Raw genomic sequence first — 18,013 nt, forward strand, 5'->3', positions numbered from 1 at the left:
ACATTTGATGAGGGCAACAGCAGTATTAGGAAATAGAAATGACTATTCTAAAAAAATGGACAAATTCTCTACATTCATGAGGCCAATGCCCAATAAGGAGGGTTTACATAGAAAGGAAAACATGGGCAATTTAAAATGTGGTTCTTTATATTTCATCTGTTTTGACTCCAAATGTGAATGGCTTCCTGGCTGTACCAAATGAGCTTACATGCAAAGTCAACAGGACACAATCAGAGCAGGTAATACCTCTGTTATTTTCATTCTAAGCTGGTGGTTCTCTGACTGTAGCCCTTCTAATCGAGATGTGCTGGCTTGGTTGACACTGGTGACAGATGTTGATGTTTTTGAATCATCTTTCTTCTGATTTTGGGTGAACTGAAGCCCTCTGTTCCGAGTGGCAGCATCTGGATTTGTTCTCAGAGTAATTAACTGAAAGTTTTAACAGCAATGAGATAATCCTCAAGGATATTTATTGAGTCATTGGCTATCTTTGCCCCTCCACCCCCTTAACACTATAAAAATAAAGGTTATAGAGCACACGGATAATTCAAGTATCAAGTTTGAAGTTTTCAGCAGCAATCCCCTCATTTTCCACATACACATGTCTTAAAATTATTCAGCTACATATAATCCCATCCCCAACTTGCAAAAATTTCTTATTGCACCACCGAGCTTCTCAGAAACCCATGCAAGTAGCCTCAGTACTACCATGATTCCTTACCACCTCAGTGCATCCATTCTGGGCATGTACTCTATGCATCTGAGGAAGGGAGATGCAGCTCAGAAAAAGTTATGTCTTTCAGTAAAATTTGTCTAATTGGAAAAGATGCTACTAGAGGTGCTTAATTTTTGCCACCCACAGAGTAATACGGGTCTCTCCTTTCTATGTCTAGAATTACAGATAATTGTGAAATAACGTTCCAACCTAATACGGGCAATCATGGTTATGATTATGATTTCTAGCCTTTTAATATACACAACTCGTGACACGAAACACACTATTATGCTCTAACCCAGGGGTCCCCAACCCCCGGTCTGTGGACCAGTACCGAGCCGCAGCATGCCAGCAACCAGTCCGCAGGATGCAGGCAGCACATAAAACCCCACCCCCTCCGGTCCACGGAAAAACCTCTCTCCACGTAACCAGTCCCTGGTGCCCAAAAGGTTGGGGACCTCTGCTCTAACCATAACATTCTATTGGCTCTCAACTTACAGAAGAAGTTGAGCCAAGTGTTCCATTTTTGCATTGTTCCTCCTCATTCCAAATCAACTTCATAATGGAGACAGCCACCTAACTGCTGTACAAAATCATATGCAAATAAAACCCTTCAATGTAAATCAGGTTGCTTACCTTAGGTACGAAGACTAAGCAGAGGGTAATGGTGCTACAAAATATAATCACTAGTGCCACAATGCAGAACTGTACATTGGGCTGGTCTCGTGTAAGAAAGGAAACAGCAGCTCCAATGATGCACATGATGCCCACATTATAAACACTCATGCCAATATATTTACTGTCGTTCAGAGCAGGAATGCTCACATTTCGAGTCTCCCATGCCAAAAAACACCCAAATAGCTGGAACCAGGAGAAAAAAAAAGGAAGGCATATTGTAACACAACGCGCAGTTGCATTTTTTTCATTTTTTGAAAACAAAATTGCATTCACATATTGAAATTGGGAGGGGGAGATTCCTCCCCCCCCCGCAACAAACAAGTAAAACAGAAAGGGATGGCACACATTTTACACACAGAATGCAGCTCTTTAAACACAATATTAAATTTGGATCAGAAGGAAGCTGTTTTACTGTTTCTATTCTTCTGCACGGGACAATGTAAGTCCTGCGCTAAATTTTAGTTTGACAAATGCAAGTATATTTAATTACCACCAATGAACCTGATAACTAACTCTTCTTTTAAAATGAGTAGGATTTTAAAGAGTTTAACACTGAATTCATCACACTTTATGGTATTTAAGTTCAGACCGGGGGGGGGGGAGTGGAGTTACTGCCATTATGGTGCCTACTTACATGTTCCTATAACTACATAACTTACCAGAGGGCACTAGGTACAGCCTAAACATGAAACATAAAGGAGCTAACATAGAGTAGCAGCTCCCTTATCTCATCTGATCACTAGCTAGAAAGAATTGTTAAAAGTGTTGGACTAGGAATTGGGAATCCCAGGATGAAGACTACCCTCAACCATAAAGTTCACAAATATTCTAGCTCAACAATCCTGTATGGTGAGGAAAAAAATGGAGGAGAGAGTATGTGTACACCTAAAGCTCCTGAAGAAAAGGCAGAATAAAAATCTAACAAACAGCAGGAGATGAATATTATTTATATTTCTGTAACTGAAACTTTTAAGTTATAAAACAAGGTTTATTGCTAAACAGCCATTAAACGTATTTCCAATAGATTGGGTACAATTGTGTTAAGCTAGAATTACTGATATTTTTATTAGGTTATGTATTTCAAGGTGCAGGGAAGGTACTTTGAATAGTCACACAATAATCAATGCTATTTACTTTCACTAGCTGTATTTAAAGGGCAGAAACTCATGATTACATTGGACAGTGAGAATTCTAGATGTAAAAGTGCTGACTCAAGTTATCATAATCTTAGTAGTCAGGCTTATAATATGCAGCTTTTGTGTCTCCAGACCATATTCTCCACCTTTCAATTTGCCCCTAAATTCTCCCTCTGTTAGGCAGAAGAAAAATATATTAGAATAAAAAATATATTTAGAATTAGAATAAAAAATTATATCTTTGCTTTGGGAGGGACAGAAGCTTTGTGAAATTAGTCTCACTATTATCACAGGATAAGTTATTTTGATTTCTCTTTTGATAATAAGCTTAAATGCTTGTCTATATTTCATTTATTTATTAGATTTTTGTTGTTGTTGTTAGGTGCGAAGTTGTGTCCGACCCATCGCGACCCTATGGACGATGTTCCTCCAGGCCTTCCTGTCCTCTACCATCTTCTGGAGTCCATTTAAGCTCACGCCTACTGCTTCAGTGACTCCATCCAGCCACCTCATTCTCTGTCGTCCCCTTCTTCTATTGCCCTCAATCTTTCCCAGCATTAGGCTCTTCTCCAGTGAGTCCTTCCTTCTCATTAGGTGGCCAAAGTATTTGAGTTTCAACTTCAGGATCTGGCCTTCTAAAGAACAGTCGGGGTTGATCTCCTCTAGGACTGACCGGTTTGATTGCCTTGCAGTCCAAGGGACTCACAGGAGTCTTCTCTAGCACCAGAGTTCAAAGGCCTCAATTCTTTGGTGCTCAGCCTTTTTTATGGTTCAACTTTCACTGCCATACATTGCAACTGGGAAGACCATAGATTTTAGATTTTTACCCTGCCTTTATTCTTTTTATAAATAATTTAAGATAGCAAACATAACATAATACTCCTTCCTCCTCCTTTTTGCCCCAACACCAACTCTGTAAGGTGAGTTGAGCTGAGTGAGAATGACTGGCCTAAGGTAAACAGTCATGCTTTTATGCTTAAGGCGGGACTAGAACTCAGTTTCCTAGCTTCTTGGCCAGCATCCTAACTCTACACCAAACTGGCTCTCATTTTAAGAGGATTTTAATATATCAATAGTAAAGGTATTTTATTTACTTATAATTAGAATATATATATTTGAATGAAATAAATCCCTCCAATATAATGTAGATGTTTAGTTTAGAAAAGCACAGCAAAAACAAGACAGGCAAGATTCATATTTCTCTCTTAGCTATCATTCCTTCAAGGTTTTCAGGGGAGGTGCCTGATTTTCTCCTATCACCCTTTTCATCTAGAAGCCATCCTAGAAGGTAAGCTAGGCAGAGCAACAATGACTAATATAAAGTGACCCTAGTCAGTTTCATGGCTAAACAAAACTGTGAATTAAAGTTTCCTGAATTCCTGAGCCAGGAATACTAAACGTTACACCACCACCCTAGGCTCTGAGCTGCACTTACCATTCAACTTACCATGAGTAGGCCTTTATAGGCATAAACGATGCCAAGCCAGATAGTCATGTGAGTGTTTTCACAATGCTCCAAAATGGGAAGAATTGAGATATCTCGGCCTGCAGGGTCAGGCTACAAGGGGATATAAGAGAACAAAAGAGAGTTTGTAGTTGATATTTATTTCTTTAAATCTATAGGTGAGGAAGAAGAAGGCTGTGGCTGGTCTGAAAAGAAAAATCCTGCAAGAAATGGAATTAAGGTGAAAGGATTGTCTCATTATTCAAAAATGTACACCATTTGGGGGCATTTTTACTGCAATTCTATACACACTTAACTGGGAATAAGACCTACTAATAAAATGCATTGTTGTTGTTCTATGCACATGTATCATTATTAAGTGCATGCATATACTGTTATTATTATCAATTTGAATCTATCCATTGCAGGATCAAGGCCTCTTCATTCAAGGTTATGGTCTAGTGTGGGTTGGCACATTTTCGAATAAGGAGGAGCGAGTCATGCAAACACCTCTTGTGCCTTAGGAAGGAACAGAATCAGGGTCTCTCTTCTCCTCTCATGTTTATATGTCTGTATGTATGTAAAGTATATGCAACAAACCTGGTCATACATTTCATTTAATATATTTACAAGTAGTCCTTGAATTACAACTGAAACTGGTACCAGAATTGCCATCACTAAACACTGCAGTTGTAAAGTACAACATCATGTGGTTGCGTTGCACAGCGATCACAATCCAGGCAGTTCTGGTTGTTGTCTTAACTTCAGACGGGTGGTTCATTAAGTGGAAAGTGGAGGGAGTCTGAGGTAAAGAGAGCAGACATGATGTGGAGGTGCTGCAGGGGGGGTGGGAAAGCCCTGGGCGGCCTAGGGAGGCTACGCACAAGTTGGTGGAGGAAGTGCTGTGATGTGGCACAAGTTCAGAAGGCTCGGGAAAGAGGGCATGAGGTGTGTGAGAACATAGTATGTGCAAGTAAAGACAAGCCAGAGGTGGGTAAGACTTACCCAAGCAACTTGCAATCTTACCTATCAGTTTCCCCATTGACTTTGCTTGTGGGAAGCTGGCAGGGAAGCTAACAAATGGCAACCACCTGACCGCAGGAAACTGCAACTGGTTGTAAGTTCAACCGGTTGCCAAGTCCCTGAATTTTGATCATGTAACCACAGGTGCACTACAACATCCAGAACTTTGAGGACCAGTCATAAGTCCCTTCATTCACAGCCACTGTAGCTTCAAATGGTCACTGAATGGATGGCACCATCAGTGCCTCCGCTCAACACCGAACAGCACATCAGCATTGATCATATAACCTACTGCTAGCAAACAACTAAGATCAGAAAACACAAGGATTCCATGGTTTAACCCTGAGCTACATATATTCTCTTTTATTGGAAGTCATTTTCTTTTTTCATACTCATGAAGGTAGGAGGGGACAGAGATTGTAGTCTGACTGTTGGGGTGAGTGAGTAGGAACCAATGAAATGCCTTTATAATGTGACTTTTAGTTCCATCAGCCTGTTTGCTTCATTCTTTTAATATTACAAAAGCAGACAGTTCATCCACAAAAATGTATGGCATCCTCCAGCAAAAATCACCTACAAAGGAAAGTACGAGAACTTCTGCATCTAAAATGCTATTTTTTAAAAAAAAAATTAGAAATGAGAATCAGTCTAGGAGGCAGAGTCCTGGAGCTGATGGCTGAGGACCAAGAATGTGAATGTTTTTATTTACCTCCAAGATATGAATGAGACACATATCTCTGGGATTTTATTATATTCCTATGCAAAGATTTCATACTATGGAGAGGGCATGGTTTTGATAAGTGTAGAGATGTTATTTAATCAAATAAGACAAGACCAGGTGCTTTGCACTGTAAAAAAATACTGCACATTACTATAATATTAAATTAATGAAATACGCATTGAATATAAAAATAAACTAGCTTGATAACATCCAATTACTTTTGCCATTTGTTTTTGCCTTTTGCCTTTTGATTTTTTATTTTACAAGCAACAATACTGTATGTACTTATACTGTAGAGGGAGCTGGAATAAAACAAATCCTTGTCTCTGCTCTTAAATGTGTATCTGGTCAATTTTAATGGACAAACACCACATTTCTTATTAAAAATCATTAGCCGCTTGCATGTTGCACACCATCAATACTTTTCTACATTGTGCTAGTGTTACCATTAATGTCCAGCTAAAAGGATGTGGACTGATTTAGATAAGGCCACACTTAGAGCAGATCAATCTAAATAAATGGGAATTAAGCTACGCTGGAGTTTTTTTTTATTTTTAAGTATAAGTTTATTTCAATAAGTTAAGCTCGGCTGTAGCTTTTTTGAAATGTAACTTTATTTCTGACCATAAAAGCAAATGATTATTTATTTATTCGATATGAATGCTACCCAACTCCAAGTGACTCTGGATGGCTCACAGCATAAAAATAAACCACAAATACAGTTTGTAGGTTGAATTTACAATCAGTTGAATTTACCACAGATCCCCCGCCCAATACTTATGACCCATTTCCTAGTTATGGCCATTGAAGAACCCTTGCAATCTTTTCCCTTATGACCAACTGCAGTCCCTCCACCTATCTTCCCCCACCATCCTTCCCCACTGGGTCCCTGCAAACCTTGGATCTGCTTTCCCACACACACTAGGTCCCTGCAGGGCTAGGGGCCTCCTCCCCTGTTACTCACCACACAGTTAACTTTTGAAGATCTCCAGACCTCCGGAACTCACTTTGAGGAAGGAGGGTAGGCCGCTCTGTCCCTCAGTGTTCCTACCATGTTGAAATGGCAGCCCAGGGATCCTGAGGGTTAGAGTGGCCTGGCCCCCTTCCCCAACATGAGCTCCAGAGAAATGTTAAGTGCATGATGGGTGATGAGGGTGGGGAGGAGGTTTAAGTCTTGTGGGGATTCGGTGTTGGGGGGAGAAAGGCCTGTGGGGACCCAGTGGGGAGAAAGAGACGTCCAGAGACCTAATGGGAGAGAAATGCCTGTGGGACTCAGTGGGGGAGAGAGAAAGCAGGCCCAAAAGCTGTGGGGATCCCAAGGAGAGGGAACCAAAACACAGGGTGTCTCAGGGGGAGATGGACATAGGAGCCCTGGGGCAGGCAGGCCTGGGTCTGCACTAGGTCTCCCAGGGCCTCTCCTACCCCCGAGGTATTCTGTGTTCTGTTTCCAACTGCATCAGGGTGAGCAAGTGATATTGCTTAATGACCATAACTGCATGCAACTGTAATGGGCAGGCTCCATTACGGTTGCAGGTTGAGCACTAGCAGTATACAAAAAGCATATGGCAACAAGATGGAAGAAGCGGTCAACAAAACAAACATATTATTTGCTCACAAGCATCTAACTCCTTCTAGCCCGATGACAGAAAGAACAGTCTGTCTTTGAGGTCCTCCAGAATGCCATCAGTGTGGGAGCTACCCAGCTCTTAAAGGAACCTCTTTCCAGAGAGTTTTAGGTGCCTTGACAGAGAAGAAATGCTTCTGGGTTCCAGAAAGGTAGCACTGCTTGGTTGAAAGAACCTGGAATTCATCATCTCTGTTGTATTAAACTGGTCAAGCTGATGCCATGGAAGATGAGTGATCTCTAAAGTAAACAGGCCCTATGCCATGGAGAGCTTGATAGGTTGTAACCAGCACTCTGAAGATGATTTATTTTTAGCCACACAGCATGAGAATGGATTTACATTAGACTATTAAAATTCCTACTTCAGTTTCCTACAAATATGCTGAGAGAAGCACATCATCAAGTAACTCTGCAAGGTTTCTTGGCCGTGTTATGTTTTGCAAATGATCTGTCATTGCTTTTTTTTTACAGGATGCTTTTCAGCTTCTCACTTTAGCTTACAAACCTTGTATTGGTCTCCCATCCAAACATGCACTACATCAGATCCTGATTAACTGCTAGCATGAACAAAGACAGCACAGTGTGCCATCTACTTTAGGTTAACAGAATACAGGAATGTCCATTCACACTCAAGAACATGATTGTTTCAGACTTCATTTTTGGGGATTGTACATCCAAAAGATTTTTAACACTCTGCACAAAACAGCAGCAACAACAACCCTGAACAAAATTGGGTGAATACCACCTCTCATCAAAAAAACACTGACAATTTTATTATGGTCTTTTTCAAGGAAATGAAGTTAGAAAAATGGAATCTTTGCAAAAGCCAAGAAAAAAAATTGCAGAAAAGGTACTGATATAGGATATACTTATGTATGGTAGGAACAAAAACAACAACCCAGAATGGGAAGGGAAGGGTACAGTTACCCCCTTTACTGACCCCATATCTGTGTCTTTAAAGGTAGAAACTTTAATTTCTTAAATTTTTAAATACTATAGTGTTACTGAAAGCATGGATGAAGGACAGTAGAAAGTTGTTCAACCCTAAGTTGAGAAATCTAAGGTTTCCTGGGATTTCTCACATGTCCACAGGAATAGCTGGGTCTTGTTGATATCTCTGATAATGTAAAATAATATTATGCACTGAACAGGTGTAGTGTATGTGGTTATAAAGAAATTAAGAGGAAGTATTTATAAAAAATACATTTCTAGCAAAGTAATTAAAATTTCTGTCTCTATGAACATACATGTAACTGTGTGTCAATTTCAGAGACATTGGGCAGCATTACAGAATTCCTCCAGAACATTTTTCCAAATTAAGCTGCCAAACCACAGTCTTTGTGTTTTAAAATTTATCACGCTCAAGTACAGCCTTTAGTCATTTAATGCTTTCCAGTGATCAGATTCCTAGATGAAATCCACTTTGCTTAGAACTTTGAAATCCTCACTTGTAAGAATTATTTTGAGACATTTGTATTCAACCACATCAGCTTCTATTCCACCCAGTAATATTCAGTAATCTGAAGTGATCCTGTGTGATACTTGACAGAAAAAAATGAATGTTTTTATATCAAGGGATAGTTCTACCTTGGTGGTGATGGTGGCTTTTTGGCTCAACAACATGTGGACATTTGCAAATGCTGCAACAAATTTAACATATTTGTTAGGCATATGGTGCTAGCCTACAATGTTGGGTTGAAAATATATTAACCATAATGCTATGGCTTTAAGTTGTTAATTGGCCAATGGGTGTGTAAGTGTTCTCATGGCCATAAGAGGAAGCTAGGAACGTAGCTTCTCTCTCTCTCTGAATTCACTGATCTCTACTGTTACTGTTTTTGCTCTGCTGTTGGTTTACTACTGTTGTAACCTGAACTGTGTATTGACCTCTGGACCGGTAAGAAGACTTTGTAGTTTGGATTACTCCTTGGACTGTTGCTATTGTGTATGACTTGGACTGTTTATTTTTGACTGTGCATTTTTGTTTTTACACCACCTCAAAGTAAAATACTTTTTGCTTTTAGAACTCAGTGTATTTCTGTGTGTGACTTTTACTGCTCTCAGTGCCCTTCCTTGTCTGTGCAACTCTTTGGTAGCACAAGGAGACCTCTGCACAACAAATTCCATAACACTGGTTATGGGCCCAGGCCTGTACTGAGAGTAAGTACACACAGTATTCCTAGCTGAGTTTGTATTTGGTGTAAAATGGCACAAGAACTGTTGTCAGGCAGCTCCTGGATAACCCGGTTGGATGGGACAAACTATGTTTCCTGGTCCACGAAATGCTGCTTGCTTTTGCGCAAGGAAGGACTATGGGCTGTTGTAAATAACCCACCAGATACTACTGCTTGGGATCCAGATGACGAAGAGGATGCAAAGAAGTTAGACGACTTTAAACGAAGCAATGAGAAAGCTCTTTGCATTATTGGACTAACACTGAATGACCAGCAGCTTGTCCATATTCGTGGTGAGGAGTCTGCTGCTAGGTGTTGGGATGTTTTGCGAAGGCTTTATGTTCGTGACAGTGTGGGTGCACATATACACCTTACGCGTAAGCTGTTTAGGGCTCGTCTGCAGAAGAATGGAGATATGCTGACCCATTTAAATTACATGAAGGCAACTTTTCAAGAGCTTCATGAAAAGGAGCTGATTTTTTCAGAGTTGCATCAGGTCTACATTATTCTGTCATCTTTGGATGAGAGTTATGATGGGTATGTTTCTTCTTTGGAAGTCCTGACCAGAGAGGAACTGACATTGACTAACATTACTGGGAGACTGCTGGAAGAGTCCAGAAGGAGGCGTGACAGAGACCAGCTGAGAGAGACACAGCCACGAGAGAAGCAGCAATTCACCACTGCTTACAACGTCAAGAAATGTTATTCTTGTGGGGCTAGAGGGCATATAGCCAAATTCTGTAGAAAGGGTAAAAAACAGAATGTGAATAGCAGTGGGAAGGCTAAGAAGGGCATTGGTTTGGCTATTTCTGGTGAATCAACATCCAGAAATAATGAATTGTGGGTTGTTGATAGTGGGGCTTCACAATGCATTACTAAAGTGAAAAAGAGGTTTGTTAATATGAAAAACAGCAACCAATATGTTTCACTGGCCAATGGTTGGAGGATGAAGGCCTCTGGTGAAGGTAATTCCTATTGTCCATGCATTGATGAACAGTTACCTATGTTATATATACCTAAACTAAGATTCAACTTGTTATCTGTAAGGGAATTGGTTAAAGTTGGGTTTGTGGTAACATTCAGAGGGGAGCAATGCACTATTGAGAGGAATGGAACCTGTGTAACTGCTAATTTGAAAAATGGTTTATTCGTTCTCACAAGTAACCAGGTTAGTACAGTTAAAGCTAACTCAATATGTGAGAACAAGAAGCCACATGATGAGTGTATACATTTATTGCATAGGCGGTTAGGGCATGTAAACTTTAACTCACTACGTAAAACAGTGGAATTAGTAGAGGGACTTAAACTGAAGCCATGTAGTAAGTATTTAAATTGCAATGCCTGTAATCAGGAAAAGAGTAAGGCAACTCCTGCAAACAGGATAAACAGCTTCAAAACAACTGTTCCTTTGGAAGTTGTGTTTGCTGAGTTAATTGGACCCATGAAACCAAGTTTAGGAGGGTCATGTTATATTTTAAGTATATTGGACCACTACTCTCGTTATGGATTTTGTTATCTGCTTAAGTCAAAGGCAGACACTTTCCAACAATTTGCAAACTGGCTGAAGTTCGTGGAGAGAAAAACAAAGAGAAAGGTTCAGTGCATAATTACTGATAATGGTACTGAATTTACAAATAAGCGTTTTGTTGATATGCTAGAATCAGCTGGCATTGAGCATAAACGTTCAGCCCCTTATAGGCCTCAACATAATGCTTTTGTTGAGAGACGTGGGCAAACGTTACAAGCCATGATGAGAACCATGTTACAAGATTCAGGCTTAACAGATAGACTGTGGGGGGAGGCAGCAAAATGTGCAAACCATGTTCTGAATATAGTTGTTAATACTTCTACTGGTAAAATACCATATACTATATGGCATGGTAGAAGACCAAACCTTGATTACCTGCACACGTTTGGCACCCCAGCTTGGGTCCACATTCCTGCACAACTCAGGAGTAAAGGCCAACATAGGGCTAGGCAATTATACTTCGTAGGTTACGAAGCTAACCACAGATCCTATCGTTTCTGGGAACGGGGCACAACTAATGTATATAACAGTGCTAGTGCAAAATTCCTTGAGCACGTTGGTTGGGATAGGTTAGAGCAAGAAACTGTTAATACTGATCCTCTAGTGTTTGAGGACTCCTCTGATAACGTAACTAGTAATGATAATTCATCTCCTGTAAATATAAAAGATGAAGAGGAGATAGGGGAGATAATAGAGGAATCAGAGGAAGGAAAGGAGACAGAAATTCAAAGCCCTGTAATTCCTTGGCGTTCAACGCGTATCAGACATCCACCTGATCGCTATGAAGCCAGTGTAATATGTCAAGTTAGTTCAGAGCCTTCTAACTATGATGAGATCAGGATGTATCCTGAAAAGGAACAGGCATCATGGAAAGCTGCAATGAACAGGGAGTTGAAGTCTTAGACAGAAACACATAAGCTTGTCTACAATGGAGGCTGAATTTTCATGTCTATCAGTGTTATGTACAGAACTGCTAGTGTACAAACAATTATTGTTAGATATGGGTTTAAATGTAAATGATCCATTTATTGTGTATGAGGACAATCAAGCTGCGATAAAGATGGCTAATAATGCTGCAGTAAGAACAAGATCTAAACATACTGATCTTCGTTATTTAAATGTCAGACAATGTGTCAAAGATAAATTAATACAGTTAGAGTATTGTCCATCTGATGTAAATATTGCAGACCATTTTACGAAGGTACAAAGTGCTGTGAAACACAATGCTAATTGTGAAAGAATGTGCATAAGATTGTAAGAGTTATATATTATTCTACCCAAAGGGGAGAATGTTAGGCATATGGTGCTAGCCTACAATGTTGGGTTGAAAATATATTAACCATAATGCTATGGCTTTAAGTTGTTAATTGGCCAATGGGTGTGTAAGTGTTCTCATGGCCATAAGAGGAAGCTAGGAACGTAGCTTCTCTCTCTCTCTGAATTCACTGATCTCTACTGTTACTGTTTTTGCTCTGCTGTTGGTTTACTACTGTTGTAACCTGAACTGTGTATTGACCTCTGGACCGGTAAGAAGACTTTGTAGTTTGGATTACTCCTTGGACTGTTGCTATTGTGTATGACTTGGACTGTTTATTTTTGACTGTGCATTTTTGTTTTTACACCACCTCAAAGTAAAATACTTTTTGCTTTTAGAACTCAGTGTATTTCTGTGTGTGACTTTTACTGCTCTCAGTGCCCTTCCTTGTCTGTGCAACTCTTTGGTAGCACAAGGAGACCTCTGCACAACAAATTCCATAACAATATTATTTTTAAAATAACACAGTACTCAACCTGATATCATTTTCAGCCTGCCTGACCTAGTTTATCTCGCATTGTTGAAGCTATCTGTCCAAAAAAAATACAATGTAACCCCATTTTTCAGGTGGATTGTCATCACTAACTATTTTGGAAAGTGTTTCAAAAATAATGTTCTGAATTAATCTGTTTAGATTAACAATATCCAAACATTTTCTATTTCTGAAACAAGATGTTTCCTTGCATTTGTCTATGTGTTCAAATTACCTTTTGGTAGCAATTTAGGGATATTTAGAGATGGAACAATTCTCTTATTATGTCAGTGGATATTTTCTCTATCATCGTGAGCCAAGAACAGAATTCTCAATAGAATATACCCATCATTTAGCACTTCTGGAGGAAGAAATAGTAGACTGCAAAAAGCATAGCAGATGACTACCGTAGGATGAAGAGACAGCAAATAGACTGGCTCTCTGATAACTAACAAGGAGAGGACTTAGATTACCCACAAATGCTCCACACAGCTGCTCCTCATGAAGAGACCACATGATAGTGGTCTCTGGAGGGTTTAGAGTTTTGGGAAGTGAGGGAATAGCTATCCTGAAAACTTCTCAATAGAATGTGACCACCATTTAGCACTTTCCCCCATATTTTTATCTATGGGAAACTGATTTTTATAAGCATGCTATGTTTTAAGACAAATGATTATTTGATGCTGTATTGCCGTTTGTTGTTGTTAGTTGCGAAGTCGTGTCCGACCCATCGTGATCCTATGGACAACGTTCCTCCAGGCCTTCCTGTCCTCTACCATCTTCTGGAGTCCATTTAAGCTCACGCCTACTGCTTCAGTGACTCAATCCAGCCACCTCATTCTCTGTCATCCCCTTCTTCTATTGCCCTCAATCTTTCCCAGCATTAGGCTCTTCTCCAGTGAGTCCTTCCTTCTCATTAGGTGGCCAAAATATTTGAGTTTTAGCTTCAGGATCTGGCCTTCTAAAGAGCAGTCAGGGTTGATCTCCTCTAGGACTGACCGGTTTGATCACCTTGCAGTCCAAGGGACTCGCAGGAGTCTTCTCCAGCACCAGAGTTCAAAGGCCTCAATTCTTTGGTGCTCAGCCTTTTTTATGGTCCAGCTTTCACAGCCATACATTGCAACTGGGAAGACCATAGCCTTGACTATACGCACTTTTGTTGACAGGGTGATGTCTCTGCTTTTTAGTGTGCTGTCTAGGTTTGCCATGGCTTTCCTCCCGAAGAGCAAGCGTCTTTTAATTTCTTGGCTACAGTCCCCATCTGCAGTGATCTTGGAGCCCAGGAAAATAAAATCTGTCAGTACCTCCATTTCTTCCCCATCTATTTGCCAGGAATTGAGAGGGCCGGATGCCATGATCTTGGTTTTCTTAATGTTTAGTTTCAACCCAAGTTTTGCACTCTCCTTCTTCCCTCGCAACAAGAGGCTCTTTAGTTCTTTTTCACTTTCTGCCATTAGAGTGGTATCATCTGCATATCTTAGGTTGTTGATATTTCTTGCCGTTACAGCCTCCTAATTTAACCACATAATTTTGATTTAACTGAAGGATGTTGGGGTGGGGAAAATACATTAAAAGTCCATCTGAGTGATTATATTTATATTGAATAAAATAGATAGCAGCAGTTTGTAGAATTCTGTAAGATTCATTCTTGCCTGGGAAATAGCACAAAGTTCAATGAAAAAATAAATAACATTTATTTTGAACACTGTACATATACAATCAAAATGAAGAAAACTGTAATTAATGCATCTTTGAATGACCTTAACTATTTCAACCTTTCTAAAAATTCTAAGTGATTATTGGGAAATTAAAAAATGGGAGTGGAAAGTTAGATGCTTAATAGGTTTAACTAGTAAAACCCCCATGATTGTGCATTGCAGATGCAAGTAAATGGAAGGATTGGTACATTGCAGCATCCTTTGCAGGGGAGAAGAGGTGCATAATCCATGCTGTTCCTAGAGACATTTCTGTGAACTCCCTCCAGAGATGATTTCTGTGAACTCCCTCCAGAGCCTTGGTGGAGCAGTGGGCTAATGCTTCCTTAAGTAACACCAGCTGCCTGCAATTAGTGCAGGTTCGCATCCCACCAGGCTCAAGGTTGACTCAGCCTTCCATCCTTCCGAGGTAGGTAAAATGAGGACCCAGATTGTTGGGGGCAATTAAGCTGACTTTGTAATAATGCCGCTTGGGGTGTGTGTGTGAAAGCCCTAATAAGCAGGCATATACATAGAATGAAGGCTACTGCTAAGTTTGTAAGCCGCCCTGAGTCTTCAGAGAAGGGCGGGATATAAATGGAATAAAAATAAAAAATAAATAAATAAAATAAATAAATGATGAAAAAGCAGAACATAAGAAAACCACCGGGGCAGAACACAAACTCCTCTCTCTCCTGGTGACCCAGCTATTAAGTCTGCTATCTTGCTATACTGAGTTGAAGAAATTTATTTATTTTTTTATTTATTTTAATTCCATTTATATCCCGCCCTTCTCCGAAGACTCAGGCAATGTAGTGGATTGTTCACTTATTAGTGTCAATGAATGGCATTGGTGGACATCAGCCAAGTCTCACATTGCTGACTCGTCCCAAACCCAAACCCAAATTCTTATTTTTATTTTCTTTTTCTTTTTGGTTGCTGAAGCCTGAACCACAAGTAGGTAAGAGCAGGGAGAAAGAGCTTCATCTCTGCGTGTCGTGCATTCTCCTTTCAGACAGACCTGCAGGTTGAGCCCCACAAGAAAAGACAAGCTAACATCTGCGACTATGACAAAGATCTCAGCCCATGGAGAAGAGGCATGGAGAGTATAGCTTTACCCTACCCTACCCCCAATTTACACTGACCTCAGTTGTTCAAGTGCACAGAGTGTCATTTGAAGATCATAATTATAGATCATAATCTGTCTTTCCTTTTCTTACAAATTTCTTAATACTATGTATAGATATCAGGCTGGTCTAAATGTACGACACCTCAATAAAAAGTCAACATGTGAAGAATCAGCAGTGGTTGTTGCTGAAGAAATCAATATGATGGAAATGCAACTGATTAATTTGCATTATCTGCCAATGTATAAATGGACATTTCAAGCAAATAAGTGCTGTCGGCATAATATCTAGAAATAGGCTCTTGCCAACCTTGTACTGAATCATTGATGAGCAAAAAGCGGGATCTGACTTTTTAACAATTTGGGCAAACCCCACCCCCCAATCATTGATTCTGTCTTCCAGCCTAATCTTCCAGCCTCCATCAAATGTCTCATGAAATCAACACACATTACACAGACTTTGTCTCTCAATCTACTACATTAGCTAGGTTATTAAAGAATGGATATGCTTCTCTCTAGGTGCTTACAAATTGATCTGTAATTTGTTCTAACTCCTTGAAGGGTGCTGACAAATAGCTACCTAGTCCTTAATGCTCTGAGTTTACCTGATTCACATTCTTGAAATTTAATTCTGTTTTCCTCTTTCCAACCCCCAGGGCTCTGAAACTTTCCCAGAGGATTTGAAGATATTTTTTTTTAAAAAAATCAAACTTAATTTGGTTAAGTCTTTTCAATTAAAAATAGCAATTAAGGTCTCCCATTCCAGCTAATCCATTCCTATTCTGATGGGTACCCCTGCTTAGATGTTTATTAATATTACATATGCTCACCATCAAGTCTCAGTTTTTCTTCTCCAAAGAAGGAAACAGCCACAAAGTACAGAGCTTCTTTATAAAAATATCCTTCTTTATGCAAACACTGGATATTTGGAATAGAATTTGCACAGACTTGCCTAATGGTCAAATTATCTTTCATTTTGTTTGTTATAATGGCTTCTGAACTGTTTTTAAAGCACTATATTTTCATGACTTTTTAATTGGGGATACACTGAGAGTCAGTTTTGTCTAGTGCAGGGGTAGGCAACCTTGGCTCTTTTAGGATTCGTGGACTTCAACTCCCAGAATTCCTGAGCCAGCTATGCTGGCTCAGGAATTCTGGGAGTTGAAGTCCACGAATCCTAAAAGAGCCAAGGTTGCTCGTGGAATTCTGGTATTCTGGGAGTTGAAGTCCACGAGTCATAAAAGGTTAAGGTTTAAGGTTTATTAAATTTATAGGCCGCCCTTCTCCCTGAGGACTCAGGGTGGCTCACAACAATAAAAAGTGAAAAGATATAAATACAAAAATTAAAAGAGGAGTAAACAATATAAGAAATAAGAACAATTTAAACCAATAAAAAACCAAATTTAAAAACTATGATCAGTCCAGGCCCGCTTGTTGGAATAACAAGGTCAACCAAGGTTGCCTGCCCCTGGTCTAGTGCTTATAGTCTAGGAACCAGGAGACTAATCTTACCTAGCGCATGGAAAACCAGCTGGATGACTTTGGGCCAGTCACTCTTTCTCAGCCCAACTCATCTCACAAGGCTGTTGTTGTAGGGAAAATAGTATGAGGAAGTATTAGATAAGTTCACTGCCTTGAGTTATTCATAAACAATAATAATGATGGGATACAAAAAACCCAAATAAATAAAAATGCACCACTTCGACTTTGATTTTAAAAAAGTATATTGTCCAAATTGCAACTTAAGTAAAAGTTCAAAAACATCTCAAAAAATAGTGCAAATGCACAATCTATACAAATTTACCTAAAAGTAAATTTTCTTGATTTCAGTAAGTCAAGAATTAAAGTTTGAAAAGATTTGTAGAAGATTGCTGTACATTGTTCCATTTAGATCAGTGAACATTTTATTCAGCATTTTCCTTACATAGATCAGCTTTTTTACACAGCAGATGTCACACTGGGTTTCATTTAGCACCGTTCTATCAGACAGACTTTCATACTGACTGACTACTAATAACTGACATATAAAAGAGACTATTGCTAAACTATTATCAGCTTTTTGGCCCCTTAAATAAGAAAAAAGACAGATGTATTTGAAGTTGTTTTTAATGAACAGTAAAATAAAAGGAAATTATTAGTCTGGGAGACATGTTTAATGTGAATGTTTTCAATCCATAGGTTTTCTTTTTGACTCCAGCAACTATCAGGAATAAATAACTAGAGCTGTTTATGCTCCACTGGGGAATGGCTGAGAAAAAAACTTTTACTCCAATTAATTTTGTTTTACTGCAACTGCACATGGATGAGGGAGCCTGTTCGCTAGCCTCTGTAAAGGCACAAATGTCTCCATTACTCAGCTTGCA

General features: G+C 39.5%; 1 protein-coding gene across 1 annotated transcript in view; it reads right to left on the minus strand.

The window, feature by feature from the left end:
• Positions 1-18,013, minus strand: part of GABBR2 (gamma-aminobutyric acid type B receptor subunit 2) — a gene marked incomplete at its 5' end in the record, with an annotated part of 404,913 nt that overhangs the window by 6,774 nt on the left and 380,126 nt on the right. The window contains 3 exons of the mRNA XM_081324279.1: positions 247-429; positions 1,352-1,576; positions 3,977-4,087. Of these exons, the coding sequence (XP_081180405.1) occupies positions 247-429; positions 1,352-1,576; positions 3,977-4,087 (519 nt within the window). The remainder of the gene's footprint in view (positions 1-246; positions 430-1,351; positions 1,577-3,976; positions 4,088-18,013) is intronic.

Source organism: Vipera berus (genome assembly GCF_964194415.1).
Source record: "Vipera berus genome assembly, chromosome: 3".
In the NCBI taxonomy this organism is placed as follows: Eukaryota; Metazoa; Chordata; class Lepidosauria; order Squamata; family Viperidae; genus Vipera; species Vipera berus.